The 22,876-nt window shown below is 44.1% G+C and overlaps 1 protein-coding gene across 1 annotated transcript in view; it reads right to left on the bottom strand.

The window, feature by feature from the left end:
- Window positions 1-22,876, bottom strand: part of LOC109873150 (collagen alpha-1(XXIII) chain) — a 154,769-nt gene that overhangs the window by 9,185 nt on the left and 122,708 nt on the right. The window contains exons 6-22 of the mRNA XM_020464716.2: window positions 11,868-11,903; window positions 11,572-11,598; window positions 7,749-7,802; window positions 7,606-7,668; window positions 7,434-7,469; window positions 7,219-7,281; window positions 6,965-7,000; window positions 6,568-6,612; window positions 6,394-6,483; window positions 6,220-6,273; window positions 6,014-6,079; window positions 5,750-5,776; window positions 5,437-5,505; window positions 840-902; window positions 697-723; window positions 555-608; window positions 181-267 (exon numbers count right to left, since the gene is read on the bottom strand). Coding sequence (XP_020320305.1) covers window positions 181-267; window positions 555-608; window positions 697-723; window positions 840-902; window positions 5,437-5,505; window positions 5,750-5,776; window positions 6,014-6,079; window positions 6,220-6,273; window positions 6,394-6,483; window positions 6,568-6,612; window positions 6,965-7,000; window positions 7,219-7,281; window positions 7,434-7,469; window positions 7,606-7,668; window positions 7,749-7,802; window positions 11,572-11,598; window positions 11,868-11,903 — 897 coding nt within the window. The remainder of the gene's footprint in view (window positions 1-180; window positions 268-554; window positions 609-696; window positions 724-839; window positions 903-5,436; window positions 5,506-5,749; window positions 5,777-6,013; window positions 6,080-6,219; window positions 6,274-6,393; window positions 6,484-6,567; window positions 6,613-6,964; window positions 7,001-7,218; window positions 7,282-7,433; window positions 7,470-7,605; window positions 7,669-7,748; window positions 7,803-11,571; window positions 11,599-11,867; window positions 11,904-22,876) is intronic.

The raw sequence follows: 22,876 nt of genomic DNA, 5'->3' as shown, positions 1-22,876 counted from the left end.
TGGAACACACTTTACACTCCATTCATTATTTTCCATAGAATGCATTGCCCCTCATTGATTATCCCTTACATAAAAGTCTGCTCTCCCAAATGTAACCTAATAATTAGGGGTTTGCCCTTGAATGGAAAGACAGTGTTTGAGGAAGAGTGAGCGGAGAGGCGACAGGAAGAAGTGACATACCACAGGACAGGGCTGGTCCAGTCCAGGGGGGCCCTCCTCGCCCTTCTGTCCCTTCAGTCCCTTCTTTCCCAGCATCCCCCTGTCACCCTGAGAGAGAAGAGTGACAAAACAATAATATATAACAATATATTTAGCGGATGCTTTTATCCAAAGGGACTTAGTCAGGCCTGCATAAAAACTTTGTAGGTATGGGTGGTTTCAGGAATCAAACCCGCTATCCAAGCGTTGCACCCGCCATGCTCTACCAACTGCCAGAGAGGACCACAGAGGAGACAAGTCTCTCGTCGAGCATCAATGTCTTCTCCAGATTTGACTATAACATGCTAGGTAACAGAAGATTAATAAACTTAGCCACTGCTGTGGCTGATGCACACCTTATCTCCTCGGTCCCCTCTGTCCCCCTTTTCTCCCATCAGCCCGGGGAAACCCTGACATGGAGAGAGGTAGTGGTTAATGAAGGCTCTTTATCAACCAGACTAGTATCAGGGGGGATATGACCGATTTAGACACACTTACATCCAATCCCGGCAATCCTTGCTCTCCCTGTTGAAATGAAATATGATGGAAGTTAATTCTGAAGCAGCTTACTTTGAAAAATACTGCAAGGGACTCTGATGCAGTGTCCTCTACAAACAGGGCATATGAAAAATGCTGCAAACCTTTCTCCCTATGGTGCCAGGGAGACCAACCAATCCTGTAGAACCTGGAAGACCCTGAATACCCTGTGTGCAGAAATAGTGTCATCTGTTATGTGGGTCGTGAGGTTATATGCAGCAGGGTTGGGGACAATTCTGAATTGAGTTGCAAATTCGTCATTTATTCTAATGTAATTACTGAATTTGAATATAATTTGAATTGGCCACACAGGAAGCAGAATTAAAGTAGAATTATGTAATTCAACGACATTCAAATGGTTAATTTATTCTACACATCACTAGTATTACTTTCCCTAGCAAGAAACCAAAAACTGTAGCTAAAACAGAAAGGGGAACTAACAGAATCACTAACAACAACCAAGGCTGCAAAGCTGCGACTGGTACAGCTTGGTTCGGTTAACCGTCCACTGGCAAACATAACAGGATTTACAGTAAGCCACAACATACTGTTTCAGACCAGGCCAGAATAAGTTACGCAAGATACGGTCATACGTCTTGTTAACCCCAAGATGGCCTGCCATACTACCATCGCGAGCCAACCTCAGTATCTCTTGTCAAAGAGTAACTGGAACCACAATTTGACATACCCTTTTCCAATAGTCTTGCCCAGAAGTGGCACGAGAATGCCATTTCCTCATCAGAACACCATCTCTATCAAAGTAACCCACACGCTCTTCATCAAACTCCTCCTCTGGACGTATCTCAGCAAAAAGAGGAGAGAGGGAAACATCTTTACTCTGTTCAGCAATCAGCTACTTCCTAGAAATTGTCAACTGTAGGGACCCTCTCTTCCTTTAGTGGTCCTACAAACTTGCTCATCTTTGGTGTTTTCAAGGGAAAGGTCAACTCAGGAGGTTTACCGAAATCAGGATCACACATAAACGTCTCAGACAGATCAAACATGGTGTGATCACTGACATCCTCCTCAACACTAGGCTTGCTCCCGGCAACTTTCTTAGACATAGCACTTGTAACGGCACACGCTGGGAACACTGGAGGGTACTTTTCTGATAACCCATCAGGTTCCTCCAGCCTGGGTTCCTTACAAACGGCAGGATTTGGCACGACCTTCCCTCCAGTCAAATTGTTGCCCAAAATGAATGAGACCCTCTTCACTGGTAGGTCCACATTATACAAAGGAACTTCCATGCAACCTATCTCCATGCCCTGTACTAACACACTGTACCCAGTTGCTAAAGTGTCAGACAAAGGCAAAACACCCTCCAAAATGAAGGATTGGGCTGCCCCAGTGTCTCGCAGTATGTTCAAGGGCTGCTTAACAGCATCATCACTCTCCAGAGACACAAACATGTTTGAAACAAAGGGTTCATATACATCTGATCCAAAATCTTGTTTAGGAGATAAACCAGTTCCAACCAGAGACTTATCGGGCTGGAGTGGTTTCAACTTAGGACACTGAGAGACTGTCCTTTCTCACGGTAGTAATGACAAACTGGAGGACACAAAGAACCAGTTTTCTGACGATCTTTGTCTTTGGGCACTGGGGAAAAAGACTGAAACCTCGCAGGGCTGGGAGCTTTGTTTGTGAAGGTAGTTTTATGTATCAACACAAAGTCATCTGCACTGACTGCAGCTTTCTCAAGAGTGTGCTCATAAATGTAGGTACACTATATATACAAAAGTATGTGGACACCCATTCAAATAACTGGATTAGTCTATTTCAGCCACACCCGTTGTTGGCAAATCTATAAAATTGCACACACAGCCATGCAATCTCCATAGATAAACATTGGCAGAAGAATGGCCTTGCTGAAGAGCTCAGTGACTTTCAAAGAGTCAGTTAGTCAAATTTCTGCCCTGCTAGAGCTGTCCCAGTCATCTGTAAGTGCTGTTATTGTGAAGTGGTCTAGGAGCAACCACGGCTCAGCCAGGAATTGGTAGGCCACACAAGCTCACAGAATGGGACCACCGAGTGCTGAAGCGTGTACCGCGTAAAAATCGTCTGTCCTCGGTTGCAACACTCACTACAGAGTTCCAACCTGCCTCTGGAAGCACGTCAGCACAAGAACTGTTCGTCGGGCGCTTCATGAAATGGGTTTCCATGGCTGAGCAGCCACACACAAGCCTAAGATCACCATGCTTAATGCCAAGCGTTGGCTGGACTGGTGTAAAGGTCGCCGCCTTTGGACACTGGAGCAGCGGAAATGCGTTCTCTGGATTGATGAATCATGCTTCACAATCTGGCAGCCCAACGGTTAAAACTGGGTTTGGCGGATGCCAGGAGAACGCTACCTGCCCCAATGCGTAGTGCCAACTGTAAAGTTTGGTGGAGGAGGAATAATGGTCTGTGGCTGTTTTTCATGGTTCGGGCTATGGAAATCATAACGCTACAGCATACAATGACATTCTAGACGATTCTGTGCTTCCAACTTTGTGGCAACAGTTTGGGGAAAGCCTTTTCCTGTTTCAGCATCATAATGCCACCATGCACAAAGTGGGGTCCATACAGAAATGATTAGTCAAGATCAGTGTGGAAGAACTTGACTGGCCTGCACAGAGCCCTGACCTCTATCCCATCAAACACCTTTGGAATGAATTGGAACGCCGACTGCGAGCCAGGCCTAATCGCCCAACATCAGTATCCGACCTCACTAATGCTCGTGGCTGAATGGAAGCAAGTCCCCACAACAATGTTCCAACATCTAATGGAAACCCTTCCCAGAAGACTGGAGGCTGTTCTAGCAGCAAAAGGGGGACCAACTCCATATCAATGACAATGATTTCAGAATGAGATGTTTGACGAGCAGGTGTCCACATACCATACTTTTGGTCATGTAGTGTAGCAACCCTTTCATGAAGGAAATTCTTTAACTGCTCGAGCAGTATGAGGGTTTTTAAATCGTCAAGTTCCTTGACCTCTTGAGAACCACACCACCGATCAAAAAGTAATGCTTGTTCCCTTGCAAATTCAACATGGCTTTGTGATTCTGTCTTTCATAATTGACAGAAATGTTGTCTGTATGCCTCTGGGACCAACTTGTAAGGATAGCAGCTTTAACAGTGTCATAATCTGAGCTCTGGTCAATAACCTTTCCCACAAGAACACTGGAGGATATCTCGTGACCATTTTAGGGATGTGGCAGTCCCCTCAAACAGAGTAAAATATATATCCAACTCCTATTTGTTGAAAGGCGGTACAAGCCGGCTGTTCCGACCAAGATCAAAGTCTGATTCGGAGTACTTCCAAATCTCTCCTGTAATCGAATGGAATGCTCACGTTCTTGTTCTTGTTGTCTGGCTCCAACTTTGTCTTTAGTTCTAACTCCCACAGCAGCACGTCTACGGGACTCACCGCGCTACCCGTAGCAGACTTTTCATCAGCCTCTCTCTCTGGGAGGATTTCTTCCTCCAACAAAGCAGTATAGACTAACTCTTTGAATACTGCTTTTGAATCGGCATGTGCAACGAGCCCCCATTTTGTTACGTTCCCTAGCAAGACACCTGAAATTGTCACTCAAACAGAAGGGGAAACTAACAAAGAGTCCCTATGAACAATTCAAACGAAACAGGTGGGATTCTAGGAGGGGTTCTGAAAGACACTCATGAGGGTGTCCACTGAAAGTTGACTAGCAACAACACCTGGGACCTAAATGACACCACTCCCACCATGAGCACCCACTAAATTTGCCCAAGAAGAGGTAAACAAAATTAAGAAAACCCACACCAAACAGGAAGCAAACCAAAAAGTGGAGCTAAATGAAAACAGGGAAGATCAGGTAAAGGATTGTTTTCATTTTGGGGTTATAGTCCTGCAACCACCTTACAAGCTCAACAGACCTCTGACATGATGTCCAAACATGAGTTCATTCAGACTGAAACCAAGAGATTCTTGAACAACCTCCCACACTGCAAATAGCAAAAGAGGGACCCCTTCATCCCAGTCTTTTTCGAACTCAAAGCAGCAAGCTCTCAACATAAACTTCATAGACTCTCAACAAGAACACCTTGAGACTCTGGGTGGTAGGCACTAGAGGGGCAATGGGCAACACCCAACTTTTGCAGCACTCGTTGAAAGACCCCAACATGTAACTCGAAACATGGTCCTGGGGGCTCATCCAGGATCTGAACTGGGATCTGAGCCCGGAAAACTATGCTCATGTTTTTTTTTTTACATACAGTGATCAATAATATGTAAACAAAATATATTAAAAAACATGGTTGAAACATTAGATTTTTAAAGACTCATTCTCTGTAAATGAATTTAAATAATTATAGTAGTCTGGACATGTTCAAAGATTCTTTTGTAGGTTTATTAATGATTCGAAATTCTGTGTGACATGTTTGAGTTGTCATCAAGCTAATATTTGAAATGACATCGGTGTTCCTTGCAGCAATAAATGACAGATGCTTTTGGTAAAAGACGAGTCGAAGGAATGAGACTGTCATGCTTCATGTTGAATTCTACTTCCTTTAATTTTAATGTAATTAATATTCTGCTTCCTGTGGGGGGGGGGGGGGGGGGGTGCTCAATTCAAATTCAAATTTCAATTCATGGGTTGAATTGAATTAAATTCAGAAATTCCGAATGCACCCCAACCCTAACATGCAGTATGAGTGAGACAGAATAGGATATAATTACCCTTAACCCAGGAGGTCCTCTGTCACCTGCATCCCCCTTTTCTCCGCTCACTATGTCTCCTGGTTCCCCCTGTGAGACATTGACAAAAGCACAATTTCAAGCTGGTGCTTTCATTTCCTAGCGAATTACAATCCATCTTCTCTCTGATTTACCGCAAGTACAATTTTCATTCCCTATTCTAACATCCAGCTTTTCATGATCTGTTAATTAATGCAACATTTTGAATGACAGGACATTCCAGTGCAGCTTTAGTAGCCTAAAGAATCCTGGGTCATTCTAGGGGCAGGAAGAGATCAGAGCCCTGACAACACACCTTGGGGCCAGGCATTCCATGATGTCCCTGAAAAACACAATGTGTTATCTCATTCTCTTTGTAAACACTGTTCATCACAAGAGCATATTAAAGCACATCGATTATTTAAAAACATTTTACAACAATTTACTAGGTTCCTCTGAGAACAGGTTGAGCATGGAGTGTTTGACAGTCATCTCTATGCAGACAGAACATTGGTATCTAGAGAGTTTAAGCTTTTGATACCCCCCTATTATTAAGAAGACAGAGGGACCAGTTACCCACCATGAATCCTTGGAGCCCAGGAGGTCCGGGGGGCCCCGGAGGGCCTGCGATAGAGATGATCTGGGCCTGAAGCAGAGAGAATTAGGATAACCAGAGGTCACACAATCATATAACACTACTCAACCATGATGAGATATCACACAGTTTGGTGTAGACAGTTAACAGTTTGGTATAGACACAAGTTTGGTATCTAAAACATTACTGACCAGATTGTCCTCAAACCTTGAATCTCCTCTCGCTCCTTTTTTGCTGTCAGCTCCCTAAGAGAGAAAAAAATACATTATATGGACAAAATCTACAAAGCAGTGGGATACTAGACTGCCATGCCATGCCCCTAACCCGTTGGGTATCCATCAGGACATAGCCCATATCCCACTTACCACAAGCCCAGTTAAGCCCGTCAGACATCTCTCTCCCTTTTCCCCTGCCACTCCAGGCATCCCGTCATCACCTCTCTCCCCTTTGGCTCCCTACAGAGAAGAGGCACAACATGAGGTGGATATAAGGATGTCTAGTACAAAAATAATTCATTATTACAGAGTCATGTCATTTACCCTATCCCCATCAGCTCCAGGTGCACCATGTGAGCCTGATTCTCCCTGTTGTCATGAAGGAGACAGGAAAACATGTGTGTGTCTATTGTCAATCCATAAACCAAAGCCATACTGTAGATGACTGCACCAATGCTGGATATGCCAACATATTTGATACATTGACATTTTGGTCATTTAACTGACACTCTTATCTAGAACAACTTACAGTCAGATAATATAAACGACACACTGTGCATTGCGTATAATAGATACAATATATTGGCTACAATGACAAATCTCTCCAGAACAAAATCTCTTCCACAGATGAGGATGGGATTCAAACCCATGCATGCACAGCACAATGGATTGGCAGTCCATCGCCTTAACCACTCAGCCACCTCTCAAACACAACTCTCACCTTTGGCCCTTGTCCTCCTGGTGGCCCTGGGGGGCCCTGCGGGAATAATAAAATGTAGAAAAGTAGAAAAGGAAAGTGAGTGAGACTTTGTACTGCACAGGAGACTGTTATACATAATACATACATAGAATAATATTCTGGTGTTTGATACTTTTAATCGTTAATAAGATAGCACAATCTGAATTTGTGGGGTCGCAGTACAATGCAGAATGTTGTTTCAGATCAACTTTTAAAGAACCCAATTAAGAACTCACCTGAAAGACATGGCCAAGGCCGATGTCATAGGACTCAAGAACAGCCTTCTCTCCGGGTAAGCCCTGCAGAGGGAGACAGAGTGAAACACACAGGTAGAATGAATGAAGAAAAATAAATGTATCATCTTGGAAGACGTGTCTAATGCAGATATTTTCTTCATAGACCCACAGTAGATTACTTTAGGTCAAAGAGTGTGATATGAGGAGCCACTCACCGTGTCCCCCTGAGGCCCTGTGTCTCCCTTCTCCCCCTGAACGAGAACATAGAGTGAATACACACAGTGGAACCTCAGCATGCCTGTCATTCCAGTGCATCATGACCTGTGAGTTGATACCTGGCTGTATATTCATATTTCAAGATCTCCATTTATGATTCTTCCTCTTTACCTTCATCCCTGGTAGTCCATCAAGGCCACTCCTGCCCTGGTCGCCAGCATGCCCCGGCTCCCCCTGTCACAGACATGGAGAAAGAGTGAGATTGGGAAAGAGAAGGGAGAGCAGGAAGAGGAATGAATAATCATACTTCCCACCTTTAGCCCTGGAGGTCCCTGTGGTCCAAGCATGCCATGCTGTCCATCCTCACCCTGCAAGACATCAGATTATTGGAACATATTCATGAACTGCCAGACATTAGATTATTATTAATTAACCACATGTTTTATACACTCTTAGAAAAAAGCCGCTTGTCCCTGACATGGTACCCTGTATGGTCATCCTTTGTACCTTTAGTTATAGGTACATACATGTATTTGTACCCCAGTTCATACCATCATTACATATAGTCCACAGGAACAAAATCATTTTTTTGTTGCCTTTATCGTTTACCACTACAGTGACAAAGCCATTTGTTCATTGTAAAATGACAAAAACTTACCTTTACAATAGATCACTTCAAATCAAAATCAAATCAAATTTATTTATATAGCCCTTCGTACATCAGCTGATATCTCAAAGTGCTGTACAGAAACCCAGCCTAATAATAAGGCAGAACAGTTGAAACTAGAGCAGCAGCACAGTCAGGTGGAAGTTGAAACTGGAGCAGCAGCATGGCCAGGTGGACTGGGGACAGCAAGGAGTCATCATGTCAGGTAGTCCTGGGGCATGGTCCTTCTGTTGATCACTTAAACTGGTACAACACTTCCACCAGGTTATTGAAGGCACACAAAATATGTTTGTACTCTGGGAAACAGAAATGTACCTTCACACCATACCCCTTTTTTTGAGAGTGAGAGGGTATTGAGGGTACACAAAATATGTTTGTACTCTAGGAAACAGAAATGTATGAGTGTGATGATTGTACCTTTATATTCAAAATATTATCTTTATCTGAAAAATGTACCCTAAAAGGTACCGAACAGTACCATGTAAGATCATAGTGTCTACCTCTGAAGGTACAATATGTGTATTTTAATGTAGTTTGAGAAACAGACGCCTCACAAGTGAAATCAAAAAAAAATTTATTAGTCACATGTGCCGAATACAACGTGTAGACTTTACAGTGAAATGCTTACTTACGAGCCCCTAACCAACAATGCCGTTTCAAAAAAGTACGGATAAGAATAAGAGATAAAAATAACAAGTAATAAAAGAGCAGCAGTAAAATAACAATAGAGAGACTATATACAAGGGGGTACCGATACAGAGTCAATGTGTTGTGGCACCGGCTAGTTGAGATAGTATGTACATGTAGGTAGAGTTGTTAATAGCGGCAACAGAGAGTAGCAGTGGTGAATAGATGACAACAGTGAGTAGCAGTGGTGTAAAGAGTGGGTGAGGGGGGAGGACGTTCAGAAGACGTTCAGAAGTCTTATGACTTGGGGTAGAAGCTGATTAGAAGCCTCTTAGACTCTTCTCTGCTACCACACAGCAAGCTGTCCATGACTAGAGTGGCTGGAGTTTGACAACTTTTAGGGGCTTCCTCTGACACCGCCTGGTATACAGGTCCTGGATGGTAGGAAGCTTGGCCCCAGTGATGTACTGGGCCGTTCACACTACCCTCTGTAGTGCCTTGCGGTCGGTGGCCGAGCATTTGCCATGCCAGGCAGTGATGCAACCTGCAACATGCTCTCGATGGTGCAGCTGTAGAACCTTTTGAGGATCTGAGGACCTATGCCAAATCTTTTCAGTCTCCTGAGGGGGAATAGGTTTTGTCGTGCCCTCTTCATGACTGTCTTGGTGCGCTTGGACCATGTTAGTTTGTTGGTGATGTGGATGTCAAGGAACTTGAAGCTCTCAACCTGCTCCACTACAGCCCCGTCGATGAGAATGGGGGCGTGCTCTGTCCTCTTTTTCCTGTAGTCCACAATCATCTTTGTCTTGATCACGTTGAAGGAGAGGTTGTTGTCCTGGCACCACACAGCCAGGTCTCTGACCTCCTCCCTATAGGCTGTCTCATCATTGTTGGTGATCAGGCGTAACACTGTTGTGTCATCGGCAAATTTAATGATGGTGTTGGAGTGGTGCCTGGTCGTGCAGTCATGATTGAACATGGAGTACAGGAGGGGGCTGAGCACGCACCCCTGGGGGGCCCCTGTGTTGAGGATCAGCCTGGCAGATGTATTGTTACCTACCCTTACCACCTGGGGGCGGCCCGTCAGGAAGTTCAGGATCCAGTTGCAGAGGGAGGTGTTTAGTCCCAGGGTCCTTAGCTTATTGATGAGCTTTGAGGGCACTATGGTGTTGAAAGCTGAGCTGTCGTCAATGAATAGCATTCTCACATAGGTGGTCCTTTTGTCCAGGTGGGAAAGGGCAGTGTGGAGTGCAATAGAGATTGCATCATCTGTGGATCTGTTGGGGTGGTATGCAAATTGGAGTGGGTCTAGGGTTTCTGGGATGATGTGAGCCATGACCAGCCTTTTAAAGCACTTCATGGCTACAGACGTGAGTGCTACGGGTCGGTAGACATTTAGGCAAGTTACCTTAGTGTTCTTAAAATATGTTGGTATTACAGACTCGGACAGGGAGAAGCTGAAAATGTCAGTGAAGACACATGCCAGTTGGTCAGCGCATTCACGTAGTACACATCCTGGTAATCCGTCTGGCCCTGCGGCCTTGTGAGTGTTGACCTGTTTAAAGGTCTTACTCACATCGGCTGCGGAGAGCGTGATCACACAGTCTTTCAGAACAGCCGGTGCTCTCATGCATGTTTCAGTGTTATTTGCCTCGAAGCGAGCACAGAAGTAGTTTAGCTCATCTGGTAGGCTTGTGTCACTGGGCAGCTCTCTTGAAGTCTGTAATGGATTGCAAGCCCTGGCACATCCGACGAGGGATTTCTTATAAGCTTCCGGGTTAGAGTCCCGCTCCTTGAAACCGGCAGCTCTAGCTTTTAGTTCAGTGCGGACGCTGCCTGTAGTCCATGGCTTCTGGTTGGGGTATGTACGTACGGTCACTGTGGGGATGACGTCATGGATGCAGTTATTGATGAAGCCAATAACTGAATTGGTGTACTCCTCAATGCCATCGGAGGAATCCCGGAAGATATTCCAGTCTGTGTTAGCAAAACAGTCCTCAACTGGCAGCTTCATTAAATAGTACCCGAAAAACACCAGTCTCACCGTCAATTGTGAAGAGGCGACTCCGGGATGCTGGCCTTCTAGGCAGAGTTGCAAAGAAAAAGCCATATCTCAGACTGGCCAATAAAAATAAAAGATGAAGATGGGCTAAAGAACACAGACACTGGACAGAAGAACTCTGCCTAGAAGTTTCTCAAACTAGACACTAATGTACTTGTCCTCTTGCTCAGTTGTGCACCAGGGCCTGCCAGTCCTCTTTCTATTCTGGTTAGAGTCAGTTTTATGACAGAAGTAGTACACAGCGTTGTATGAGATCTTCAGTTTCTTGGCAATTTCTCGCATGGAATAGCCTTCATTTCTCAGAACAAGAATAGACTAACAAGTTTCAGAAGAAAGTCCTTTGTTTTCTGGCAATTTGAACCTGTAATCGAACCCACAAATGCTGATGCTCCAGATACTTAACTAGTCTAAAGAAGGACAGTTTTATTGCTTCTTTAATCAGAACAACAGTTTTCAGGGGTGCTAACATAATTGCAAAAGGGTTTTCTAATGATCAATTAGCCTTTTAAAATGATAAACTTGGATTAGCTAACACAACGTGCCATTGGAACACAGGAGGTGATGGTCGCTGATTACGGGCCTCTATATACGCCTATGTAGATATTCCACAAAAAAATCATCAGTTTCCAGCTTCGTTAGTCATTTACAACATTAACAATGCCCACACAATGTGCTTTTCTTTCCAAAACAAGGACATTTCTAAGTGACTCTCCAAAAACGTTTGAACGGTAGCGCACATGTACAACGGTACATGTGGAAGTGAGAAATGCAGATATATTACCTGTCGTCCAGGAGGACCCATTTGTCCCTGTGTAAAGAGGAGACAGTATCAGAATGATGTGGGCCAGCGCTTTTCACGGACCCAAGTTGCTTTACAATTATACAAAAGAAAAAGAAGAAACACAAACATCTAAAACAATACCAGACTAACCAGAAGGAATAAGAAACATGAAACAAAGTGTAGGGAGTAGAGCTCAAGGAAAGGGAATACTGTGATGTGGTATGTGTGTGTGTGTGTTGGTGTTTGTGCACCTTATTATATCAGACATACAAAATCATATTTGTAATATAGGCTACCTCTAATCCATCAGTTCCATCTCGACCAGGTGGACCCTGTGAAGGAAATCTCAAGCTTTATTAAAACAACAACAAGTAAAGATGGACCAAAGTGAAGAGCGGGGCAATTCAATTGATCATCCACTAGATGGCAGTATTTATACAAATACAACAAAAGTCCTCTTGTGAATTAGTGAAGCTTTTCTGTTGCATCTATTGAGATGGTATTTTTTGCTAATTATAACAATTGACATTTATAGAGCAAAACAACACAACATAATGCAAAGCAAAACAATAATAGCAATTCTTGTCCAGCTCTAGTAAACTATTATTAATCACCAGAGGCACAGCTTTGGTTTCAGAAGTGGGGGGGACATAATTATTGCTATTTATTTATTATCCAGAGGGATAAACACTCCAAACAGCCTATCCCACTGCTCAAAGGCGTCCGCATCGTTCTAATGCACACCGTTGCCTCGTTTTGTATCATATTCCAACGATAAAACTGGGGTGGACAAAAATGCAATTTCAGAATGTGAAATTCCCCCCTGACCCCAGTGAAGGTTGCACCCCTGTTATTCACTCGTCTATCAACAAGGAGGTCTGAAGGTAAAATATACACTGAATGTACAAAACATTAAGGAAACCTCCTCTTTCTATGACATAGACTGACCAGGTGAATCCAGGTGAAAGCCATGAACCCTTATTGATGTCACTTGTTAAACCCACTTCAATCCATTTAAATGAATGGGAGGAGACAGGTCAAAGAAGGATTTCTAAGCCTTGAGACAAGACATGGACAAAAGTTTTAAGCTCCTTTGAATGGGGTATGGTAGTAGGTGCCAGGCGCACCGGTTTGTGTCAAGAACTGCAACGGTGCTGGGCCTTTCACACTCAACCGTTTCCCATGTGTATCAAGACACCTTGTAGAGTTCATGCTCCAACGAATTGAGACTGTTCTGAGGGCAAAACAGGGGTCTGAGAATGAATCCCTGGTAATCACTGGAGTCAATGCAAAACTAGTTACTAGAATGACTGTATGCCATGTCTGCTGTCACCACCACATGTGTGGAGAAGATGACAAGACAGATCCACCACTGGTTGCTCTCCTCTCCTCTAGCACCTAACGAGGTGGGTTCAGTACTCTAAGATAATCATAATTAGAGAGACAACAGGAAATGGCCTTGCTGCTTGTTGACCTTGAAACATCTGTTGGCAATATGGAGAGCAGTGTTATTGACCTCATCTCAGAGCTGTCCTGGCTGGAATGAATCAGATTATCTTTCATGCAGTAGGAAAGCTAGATGAAGAGTGTGAAAGGAAATTAATGGTTGGCTTTGTGTACTGAACTACTCTGAGGATCCTTTCATTATCTCTCCTACCACCATATGCTGGTCTATGCTGGTCAGTGCTAGTCTGATGCTGGTCAAGCAGGTCTGACCAGCATGGTCTAGCTGGTTATGCTGGCATACCAGCCTTTGCTGTGTGTTCACTGGTGAACAGAACAGCCGTCGCTGTGTTTTGGACACTGGTGACAGCATAAGCTAAAGCAAAACCAGCATCAAGTCACATTACGCTGTCTTGCAAAGTGATGTTTAAATCCTATTGGAATCCAACCAGAGTGGATACCCACAATCGGTATTCAGAATCACTGCCAGGGTTAGAAAGATTCATGAATGAGACTATCTCAGTAACGGGTGCAATAAATCCAACTAGCAGATTGGATTAGTTAAGAAAAATTGACCGTACCAGTCAAAAGTTTGGACACACCTACTCCTTTTCCTTTACTATTTTCTACATCGTGGAATTAGTGAAGACTTCAACATTATGAAATAACAGATATGGAATCACGTAGTAACCAAAAAAGATCAGGAATCAAGGTATGACCCAAGTGCAGACTGTGTGAAGTAACAATGTTCATTGTAACCACAGGGGCAGGCAAACGACAGGTCAAGGAAGGCAGGGGTCGATAATCCAGAGTAGAGACCAAGGTACAGGACGGCAGGCAGGCTCAGGGACGGGCAGAGTGGTCAGGTACAGGGTCAGGACAGGCAAGGGTGAAAAACCCAAAAACCAAGAGGATGAGGAAAAAAGAGACCGCTCGTAAGCGGGACTAACAAGACGAACTGGCAACAGACAAACAGAAAACACAGGTATAAGTACGCAGGGGATAATGGGGAAGATGGGCGACACCTGGAGGGGGGTGGAGACAAGCACAAAAACTGGTGAAACAGATCAGGGCATGACAAAAAGCCAATCAGTTGTGTTGTGACAGGGTAGGGGTGGTATACAGAAGAGCCCTATTTGGCAAAATACCAAGTCATATTATGGCAAGAACAGTTCAAATAAGTCCATCATTACTTTAAGACATGAAGGTCAGTCAATATGGAAAATGTCAAGAACGTTGAAAGTTTCTTCAAGTGCAGTCGCAAAAACCATCAAGCACTATGATGAAACTGGCTCTCATGAGGACCGCCACAGGAAAGGACGACCCAGAGTTACCTCTGCTGTAGATGATAAGTTAATTTGAGTTACCAGCCTCAGAAATTGTAGCTCAAATAAATGTTTCACAGAGTTCAAGTAATAGACACATCTCAACACCAACTGTTCAGAGAATAATGCATGAATCAGGCCTTCATGGTCGAATTTCTGCAAAGAACCACTATTAAAGGACACCAATAAGAAGGAGAGACTTGCTTGGGCCAAGAAATACAAGTAATGGACATTAGACCGGTGGAAATCTGTCCTTTGGTCTGATGAGTGCAAATTTGAGATGTTTGGCTCCAACCGCCACGTCTTTGTAAGTAGGTGAACTGCTGATCTCTGCATGTGTGGTTCCCACCGTGAAGCATGGAGGAGGTGTGGGGGTGCTTTGCTGGGTACACTGTCTGTGATTTATTTAGAATTCAAGGCACACTTAACCAGCATGGCTACCACAGCATTCTACAGCGATACACCATCCCATCTGGTTTGGGCTTAGTGGGCCTGTCATTTGTTTTCAACAGGACACTGACCCAACACCGCCAGGCTGTATAAGGGCTATTTGACCAAGAAGGAGAGTGTTGGAGTGCTGCATCAGATGACCTGGCCTCCACAATCACCCAACCTCATCCCAATTGGACCGCAGAGTGAAGGAAAAGCAGCCAACAAGTGCTCAGCATATGTGGGAACTCCTTCAAGACGGTTTTCCTCATGCATTCCTCATGAATCTGGTTGAGAGAATACCAAGGGTTTGCAAAGCAGTCATCAAGGCAAAGGGTGGCTACTTGGAAGAATCTAAAACATATTTTGATTTGTTAAACAATTTTTTGGGTGACTACATGATTCCATATTTTTTATTTAATAGTTTTGATGTCTTCACTATTATTCTACAATGTAGAAAATAGTGAAAATAAAGAAAAACCCTTCAATGAGTAGGTGTGTCCAAACGTTTGACTGGTACTGTGTGTTATTTATCTTTGCATAATAGCATAACATAACAATTTGGATTATTTGGGAGTCCACCTCATTTGGGATTTGAACTCATAACCTCTCGGTCACTGGCATTGCACCCACTCCCGCAGCCCCCTCCCCCCACACACATAATGATATGGTCACATTTTTATCTTGATTTGATGTGTTTTAGATTTTAAAGAAATGGTTTTATATGTGAGCCATAACTGTTGTTACTTTATTGGAGTCCTCCAGGTTTATGCATTAACATTCCCTGAAAGGTTTTGGTACCACTCGGTGGAACCAGCAGATCTGTTGGTTGGTGGCCTTTACACTGGTGCTCATGACCTCACTTCCTCATTCTATTTACAGAACTTTTTCTGGACCAGTCAATTTTGTCTTTTCTCATAATTGATCATCTTTTACAGGTTTGTAATGTGTAACTATATAAAATACACCTTGAAACAGTAAAGTAACATGTTTAGCTAACTATTTCATTGGTCGTGTGACATTTAGTTTGTTTTGTCCAAGATAGAAAATGCTAAATCTCCCTATTATAGGATTTAACATGGAATATAATCAAATTGGGATTAAATCAGCTTATTTTTGTATATTTGCAGTGGTATTGTTAGCAAGCACGCCCGCATAAAGAAAATTAGAGGGTAGGGTAGCCTAGTGGTTAGAGCGTTGGACTAGTAACCGAAAGGTTGCAAGTTCGAATCCCCGAGCTGACAAGGTACAAATCTGCCGTTCTGCCCCTGAACAGGCAGTTAACCCACTTTTCCTAGGCCGTCATTGAAAATAAGAATTTGTTCTTAACTGACTTGCCTAGTAAAATAAAATAAAAAAATAACCAGCCCCTGGTTCGACCGTGATCTGGCAGAGTTACGCCACCTCAAGAACGTCATTTGGCGAAAAGCTTGGGACACAAATACTCTGACTATTTGTCGTTCAGGCAAATGAGAAATAAGTGCACTCAGGCTATCCAGAAGGCCAAAGTTAGTTACTTTAAGGATCAGTTCTCTCTCTGTGGGTCTAACACCAAGAAGTTCTGGAAAACTGTGAAAGACCTGTAGAATAAACCCACCTCCTCATAGCTGCCCTTAATGTTGATGATGTGTTTGTTACTGACAGGCAGCGTATGGCTGGGTTCTTTAACCACCACTTCATTAAGTCAGGAATTCCTATTTGACACAGGTACGCCTCCTTGGCTGTCCAACACTTCTTTATCTCCCAGCGCGTGCCCAGCCTAGTCAGCATGTAATGCAACTAGCCCCGATGCTCCACCCGCTTTTTCCCCTGCCCCATTACACAGCTTCTCCCTGCAGGCGGTCACTGAGTCTAAGGTATGAAAGGAGCTCCTTCAACATGAACCCCAAAAAACATCTAGGTCAGATGGTTTAGATCCTTTCTTCTTTTAAGTTGCAGCCCCTATCATCACCGAGCCTATCTCTCACCTTTTTAACCTGTCTCTCCTCTCTGGGGAGGTTCCCAGTGCATGGAAGGCAGCCACGGTGCGTATTTTATTTACAAGGGGAAATCAAGCTGATCCTGACTGTTAAAGGCCAATTTCTATCTTGCCATGTTAATCAAACGAGCTGGAAAAATTTGTCAATAATCAACTGACTGGCTTTCTTGATGTCTAATAGCATTCTCTCTGAAATGCATTCTGGTTTCAGCTCAGGATATGGCGGTGTCACTAAATTATGTCACCACTGCCCTTAATTCTAAGCAATGTTGTGCTGCTTTTTTATTGACTTGGCCAAAGCTTTTGATACAGCAGACCATTCCATTCTTGTGGGTCGGCTAAGGAGTATACGTGTCTCTGAGGGGTCTTTGGCCTGGTTTGCTAACTATCTCAAAGAGTGCAATGTGTAAAGTCAGAACATCTACTGTGTCAGCCACTGCCTGTCACCAAGGGAGTACCCCAAGACTTGATACTAGGTCCCACTCTCTTCTCAATTTACATCAACAACATAGTTGTACATTACAGATTTCAATTCAATATTTTCCTCATCAGTCCAAACACAATATCCCATAATGACAAAGCGAAACAAGTTTTTAGAAATGTATTCAAAATAAAAACAAACATTTTTACAAAAGTATTCAGACCCTTTGCTATGAGACTCAAAATTGAGCTCAGGTGCATCTTGTTAGCATTTTTCATCCTTGAGATATTGAATTGGAGTCCACCTTTGCTAAATTCAATTGATTGGACATGATTTGGAAAGGCACACACCTGACTATATAAGGTCCTATGACAGTGCATGTCAGAGCAAAAACCAAGTCGGAATTGTCCGTAAAGCTCAGAGACAGGATTGTGTCAAGTCACAGATCTAGGGAAGGGTACTAAAACATTTCTGCACCATTGAAGGTCGCTAATAACACAGTGGCATACATCATTCTTAAATGGAAGAAGTTTGGAACCACCAAGACTCTTCATAGAGCTGGAAACCCGGCCAAACTTAACAATCGGGAGAGAAGGACCTTGCTCGGGGAGGTGACCAAGAACCCGATGGTCACTCTGACAGAGTTTCAGAGTTCCTCTGTGGAGATGGGAAAACCTTCCAGAAGGAAAACCATCTCTGCAGTACTCCACCAATCAGGCCTTTATGGTAGAGTGGCCAGACAGAAGCCACCCCTCAGAAAAAGGCCCATGACAGCCCGCTTGCAGCTTTCAAAAGGCACCTAAAGGACTCTCAGACCATGAGAAATAAGAATCTCTGGTCTGGTGAAACCAAGATTGAACTTTGGCCTGAATGCCAAGCGTCACGTCTGGAGGAAATCTGGTACCATCCCTACGGTGAAGCATGGTGGCAGCATCATGCTGTGGGGAATTATTTCAGCGGCAGGGACTGGGAGACTAGTCAGTATCGAGGGAAAGATTAACGGGGCAAAGTACACAGAGATCCTTGATGAAAACCTGCTCCAGAGCTCTCAGGAACTCAGACTGGTGCAAAGGTTCACCTTCCAACAGGACAACGACCCTAAACACACAACCAAGAAAACGCAGGAGTGGCTTCGGGACAAGTCTCTGAATGTCCTTGAATGGCCCAGCCAGAGCCCAGACTTGAACCCGATCAAACATCCCTAGAGAGACCTGAAAATAGCTGTGCAGCGATGCTCCCCATCCAATCTGACAGAGCTTGAGAGTATCTGCAGAAAATAATGGGTGAAACTCCCTAAATACAGATGTGCCAAGTTTGTAGCGTCATCCCAATAAGTCTCGAGGCTGTAATCGCTGCCAAAGTTGCTTTAACAAAGTACTGAGTAAAGTGTCTGAATTCTTATTTAAATATTTGCTAAACTTTCTAAAACCCTGTTTTTGCTTTGTCATTATGGGGTGTGTAGATTGATGACGGGGAAGGAAAACAACTATTTAATCCATTAATAGAATAAGGCTGTAACGTAACAAAATGTGGAAAAAGTCAAGGGGTCTGAATACTTTCCTAATGCACTGTATATGCAGATGATACAGTCTTATACCCAGCTGGCCCCTCGCCAGATTTTATGCTAAAAGCTTTCTTAGAGTCCAACAAGTTTTCTCTGCCCTTAACCTTGTTCTGTACACCTCAACAACAAAGGCCATGTGGTTCGGTAAGAAGAATATGTATACTTATATGTTGCACTATTGAATCCTTGTAGTTAGATGTTTTAGTTACCCGTAATTAATGGTAAGAAAGCTCGCTAGCTAGCCTCATGCTAAGCGATAGTTTAGCACTAGCTATATGCTACCTTTGTGAAGCTAGCCACAATAAGGATTAGCCACACAAGTGGAATTTGCATCTCGCCTTCAAAATAAAAGTTGAAAGTGATTAAAACTGATACAAATTATGGAAATATGGAATTATGCCATATTTGCATTAGATAATGCTGAACAAGATCAGAATGTTGTTATATAATTTCAACAAAAGACAATAATTAGTTAATTTGTCAAAAAAAGGACATATGTTGAAATTGCACTGTGGATGTATTAGACTAGAATTGTATTGGGGGAGACTTATATGATGGGGCTGCAGTGGAGCAGGTTGAGAGCTTCAAGGTCCTTGGTGTCCACATCACCAACAAACTATCATGGTCCAAACACACCAAGACAGTCGTGAAGAGGGAACGACAAAGCCTATTCCTCCTCAGGAGACTGAAAAGATTTGGCATGGGTCCTCAGATCCTCAAAAAGTTCTACAGCTGCACCATCGAGATCATCCTGACTGGTTGCATCACTGCATGGTATGGCAATTGCTCGGCATCCGACTGCAAGGCACTACCAGAGGGTAGTGCATACGGCCCAGTACATCACTGGGGCCAAGCTTCCTGCCATCCAGGACCTCTATACCAGGCGGTGTCAGAAGAAGGCCATAAAATTTTTCAAAGACTGCTGCCACTCTCTGTTATTATCTATGCATAGTCACTTTAACTCTACCTACATGTACATATTACCTCAAATACCTCGACTAACCGGTGCCCCCGCACATTGACTCTGCACCGGTACACCCTGTATATAGCCTCGCTATTGTTATTTTACTGCTGCTCTTTAATTATTTGTTACTTAACACTTATTTTTTCTCAACTGAGTTGTTGGTTAAAGGCTTGTAAGTAAGCATTTCACTGTAAGGTCTACACCTGTTGTATTCGGCATATGTGACAAATAAATTGGATTTGATTATATGCACTTTACAGTCTTATCTATGGATCTTGGGTCCGTGAAATGGGGTATCAGCCTACTCAGTGACACCCATAGAACACAACTGGCTGAAAACGTTCTACTTTTAAACTCGGACAAAACAGAGATGCTTGTTCTAGGTCCCAAGAAACAAAGAGATCTTCTGTTGAATCTGACAATTAATCTTGATGGTTGTACAGTCGTCTCAAATAAAACTGTGATGGACCTCTGCGTTACTCTGGACCCTGATCTGTTCCAAGATGGCGTAGCAGTAAGTCGTCCTGTTGTGTCGTGTCCCTGTATATTTCGTTTATTTTTAGTTTTTTACATATTTTTGTTTTTTTTACATAGCTATCCCTTTAAAAACATTTTGCTAAACCTAAGCTTCCAAATACTCTCCTGCTACCCGCCTCACCCAATGTAGCTATTTTTCCTAAAGTATTTATATTTACTTCGGAACCCCTCAACTGAAGCTAGCCAGCTAACCACCAGCTATGCTAGCGGTCTTCAGCTAACCGGTCATCAGCTAACCTGTAGTTCGGAAAGCTCTCGCCAGTTCGAACAACGCGACTCTAACCAGAGCATAACGGACCTATTTATTTTTCATCCCCGGATTCTTCCCCGGATTCCCACCGCAAACGGAACATTTTTCAGCTGGATTTTTCAGCTGGATCTTCACAACTAGCTATCTAGCTAAACCGCAACCCCGGATGATTACCCCTGGCTAGCGTTTCCACCCACTTAGCTTGAAGCTAGCCCGGCCTGCGCTACCACCGTAGCATACTCCTGAGCTACAATACCCGGGCCCACGACCGGTCTATCGATGTCACCGCATGAAGAGGAATAAACAGACTCACCCCATCGCGACGTCCCCCAAAGGCTAACCCTCTAGCCCTCGCTATCTCCCTGCTTGCTAATTCGGCCTGCTAACTGCTAGCTTGTCCAGCTCCGGTCCGCTAACTGCTACCTTGTCTAGCCCGGGCCTACAAACTGTTAGCTTGTTAGCACAGGCCTGCTAACCGCCTGAATCGCCGCGTCCCAAACGCTCACCGGAACCATATTTACTTTCTATCTCTTTTGACTTTTAATTTGTTTATACCTTCCGGAAACCTGCCTCACCCAATGTGATTCGGAATCGCTAATATTTTTTTACATTTTTAGAACACACTTAAGAACCTCCAGAAGCTAACCAGCTAACTAGCTACAAGCCATTTAGTCATTGATTGTTTTTTTAAACCTGGATAACACTCGCCAGTCCAGCTTCCCTGCCCCATCCACCGCTGCCCCCTGGACACTGATCTCTTGGCTACATAGCTGATGCACGCTGGACTGTCCATTAATCACGGTACTCCATTCTGCTTGTTTGTTTTATCTGTTGGCCCCGTTGCCTAGTCTACGCCATTTTACCTGCTGTTGTTGTGCTAGCTGATTAGCTGTTGTCTCACCTACTGTTTTAGCTAGCTTTCCCAATTCAACACCTGTGATTACTGTATGCCTCGCTGTATGTCTCTCTCAAATGTCAATATGCCTTGTATACTGTTGTTCAGGTTAGTTATCATTGTTTTAGTTCACAATGGAGCCCCTAGTTCCACTCTTCATACCCCTGATAACTCCTTTGTCCCACCTCCCACACATGCGGTGACCTCACCCATTACTACCAGCATGTCCAGAGATACAACCTCTCTCATCATCACCCAGTGCCTGGGCTTACCTCCGCTGTACCCGCACCCCACCATACCCCTGTCTGCGCATTATGCCCTGAATATATTCTACCATGCCCAGAAACCTGCTCCTCTTATTCTCTGTCCCCAACGCTCTAGGCGACCAGTTTTGATAGCCTTTAGCCGCACCCTCATACTACTCCTTCTCTGTTCCGCGGGTGATGTGGAGGTAAACCCAGGCCCTGCATGTCCCCAGGCACCCTCATTTGTTGACTTCTGTGATCGAAAAAGCCTTGGTTTCATGCATGTCAACATCAGAAGCCTCCTCCCTAAGTTTGTCTTACTCACTGCTTTAGCACACTCTGCTAACCCTGATGTCCTTGCTGTGTCTGAATCCTGGCTCAGGAAGGCCACCAAAAATTCAGAGATTTCCATACCCAACTATAACATCTTCCGTCAAGATAGAACTGCCAAAGGGGGAGGAGTTGCAGTTTACTGCAGAGATAGCCTGCAAAGTAATGTCATACTTTCCAGGTCCATACCCAAACAGTTCGAACTACTAATTTTGAAAATTACTCTCTCCAGAAATAAGTCTCTCACGGTTGCCGCCTGCTACCGACCCCCCTCAGCTCCCAGCTGTGCCCTGGACACCATTTGTGAATTGATCGCCCCCCATCTAGCTTCAGAGTTTGTTCTGTTAGGTGACCTAAACTGGGATATGCTTAACACCCCGCCAGTCCTACAATCTAAGCTAGATGCCCTCAATCTCACACAAATCCTCAAGGAACCCACCAGGTACAACCCTAACTCTGTAAACAGGGGCACCCTCATAGACGTCATCCTGACCAACTGGCCCTCCAAATACACCTCCGCTGTCTTCAACCAGGATCTCAGCGATCACTGCCTCATTGCCTGTATCCGCTACGGAGCCGCAGTCAAACGACCACCCCTCATCACTGTCAAACGCTCCCTAAAACACTTCTGTGAGCAGGCCTTTCTAATCGACCTGGCCCGGGTAACCTGGAAGGACATTGATCTCATCCCGTCAGTTGAGGATGCCTGGTCATTCTTTAAAAGTAACTTCCTCACCATTTTAGATAAGCATGCTCCGTTCAAAAAATGCAGAACTGAGAACAGATACAGCCCCTGCTTCACCCCAGACCTGACTGCCCTCGACCAGCACAAAAACATCCTGTGGCGGACTGCAATAGCATCGAATAGTCCCCGTGATATGCAACTGTTCAGGGAAGTCCGGAACCAATACACGCAGTCAGTCA

This window comes from Oncorhynchus kisutch, linkage group LG28 (assembly GCF_002021735.2).
Source record: "Oncorhynchus kisutch isolate 150728-3 linkage group LG28, Okis_V2, whole genome shotgun sequence".
NCBI lineage: Eukaryota > Metazoa > Chordata > Actinopteri > Salmoniformes > Salmonidae > Oncorhynchus > Oncorhynchus kisutch.
The sequence above is the reverse complement of the archived record's forward strand: the minus strand, read 5'-3'. Positions and strand labels throughout refer to the sequence as shown.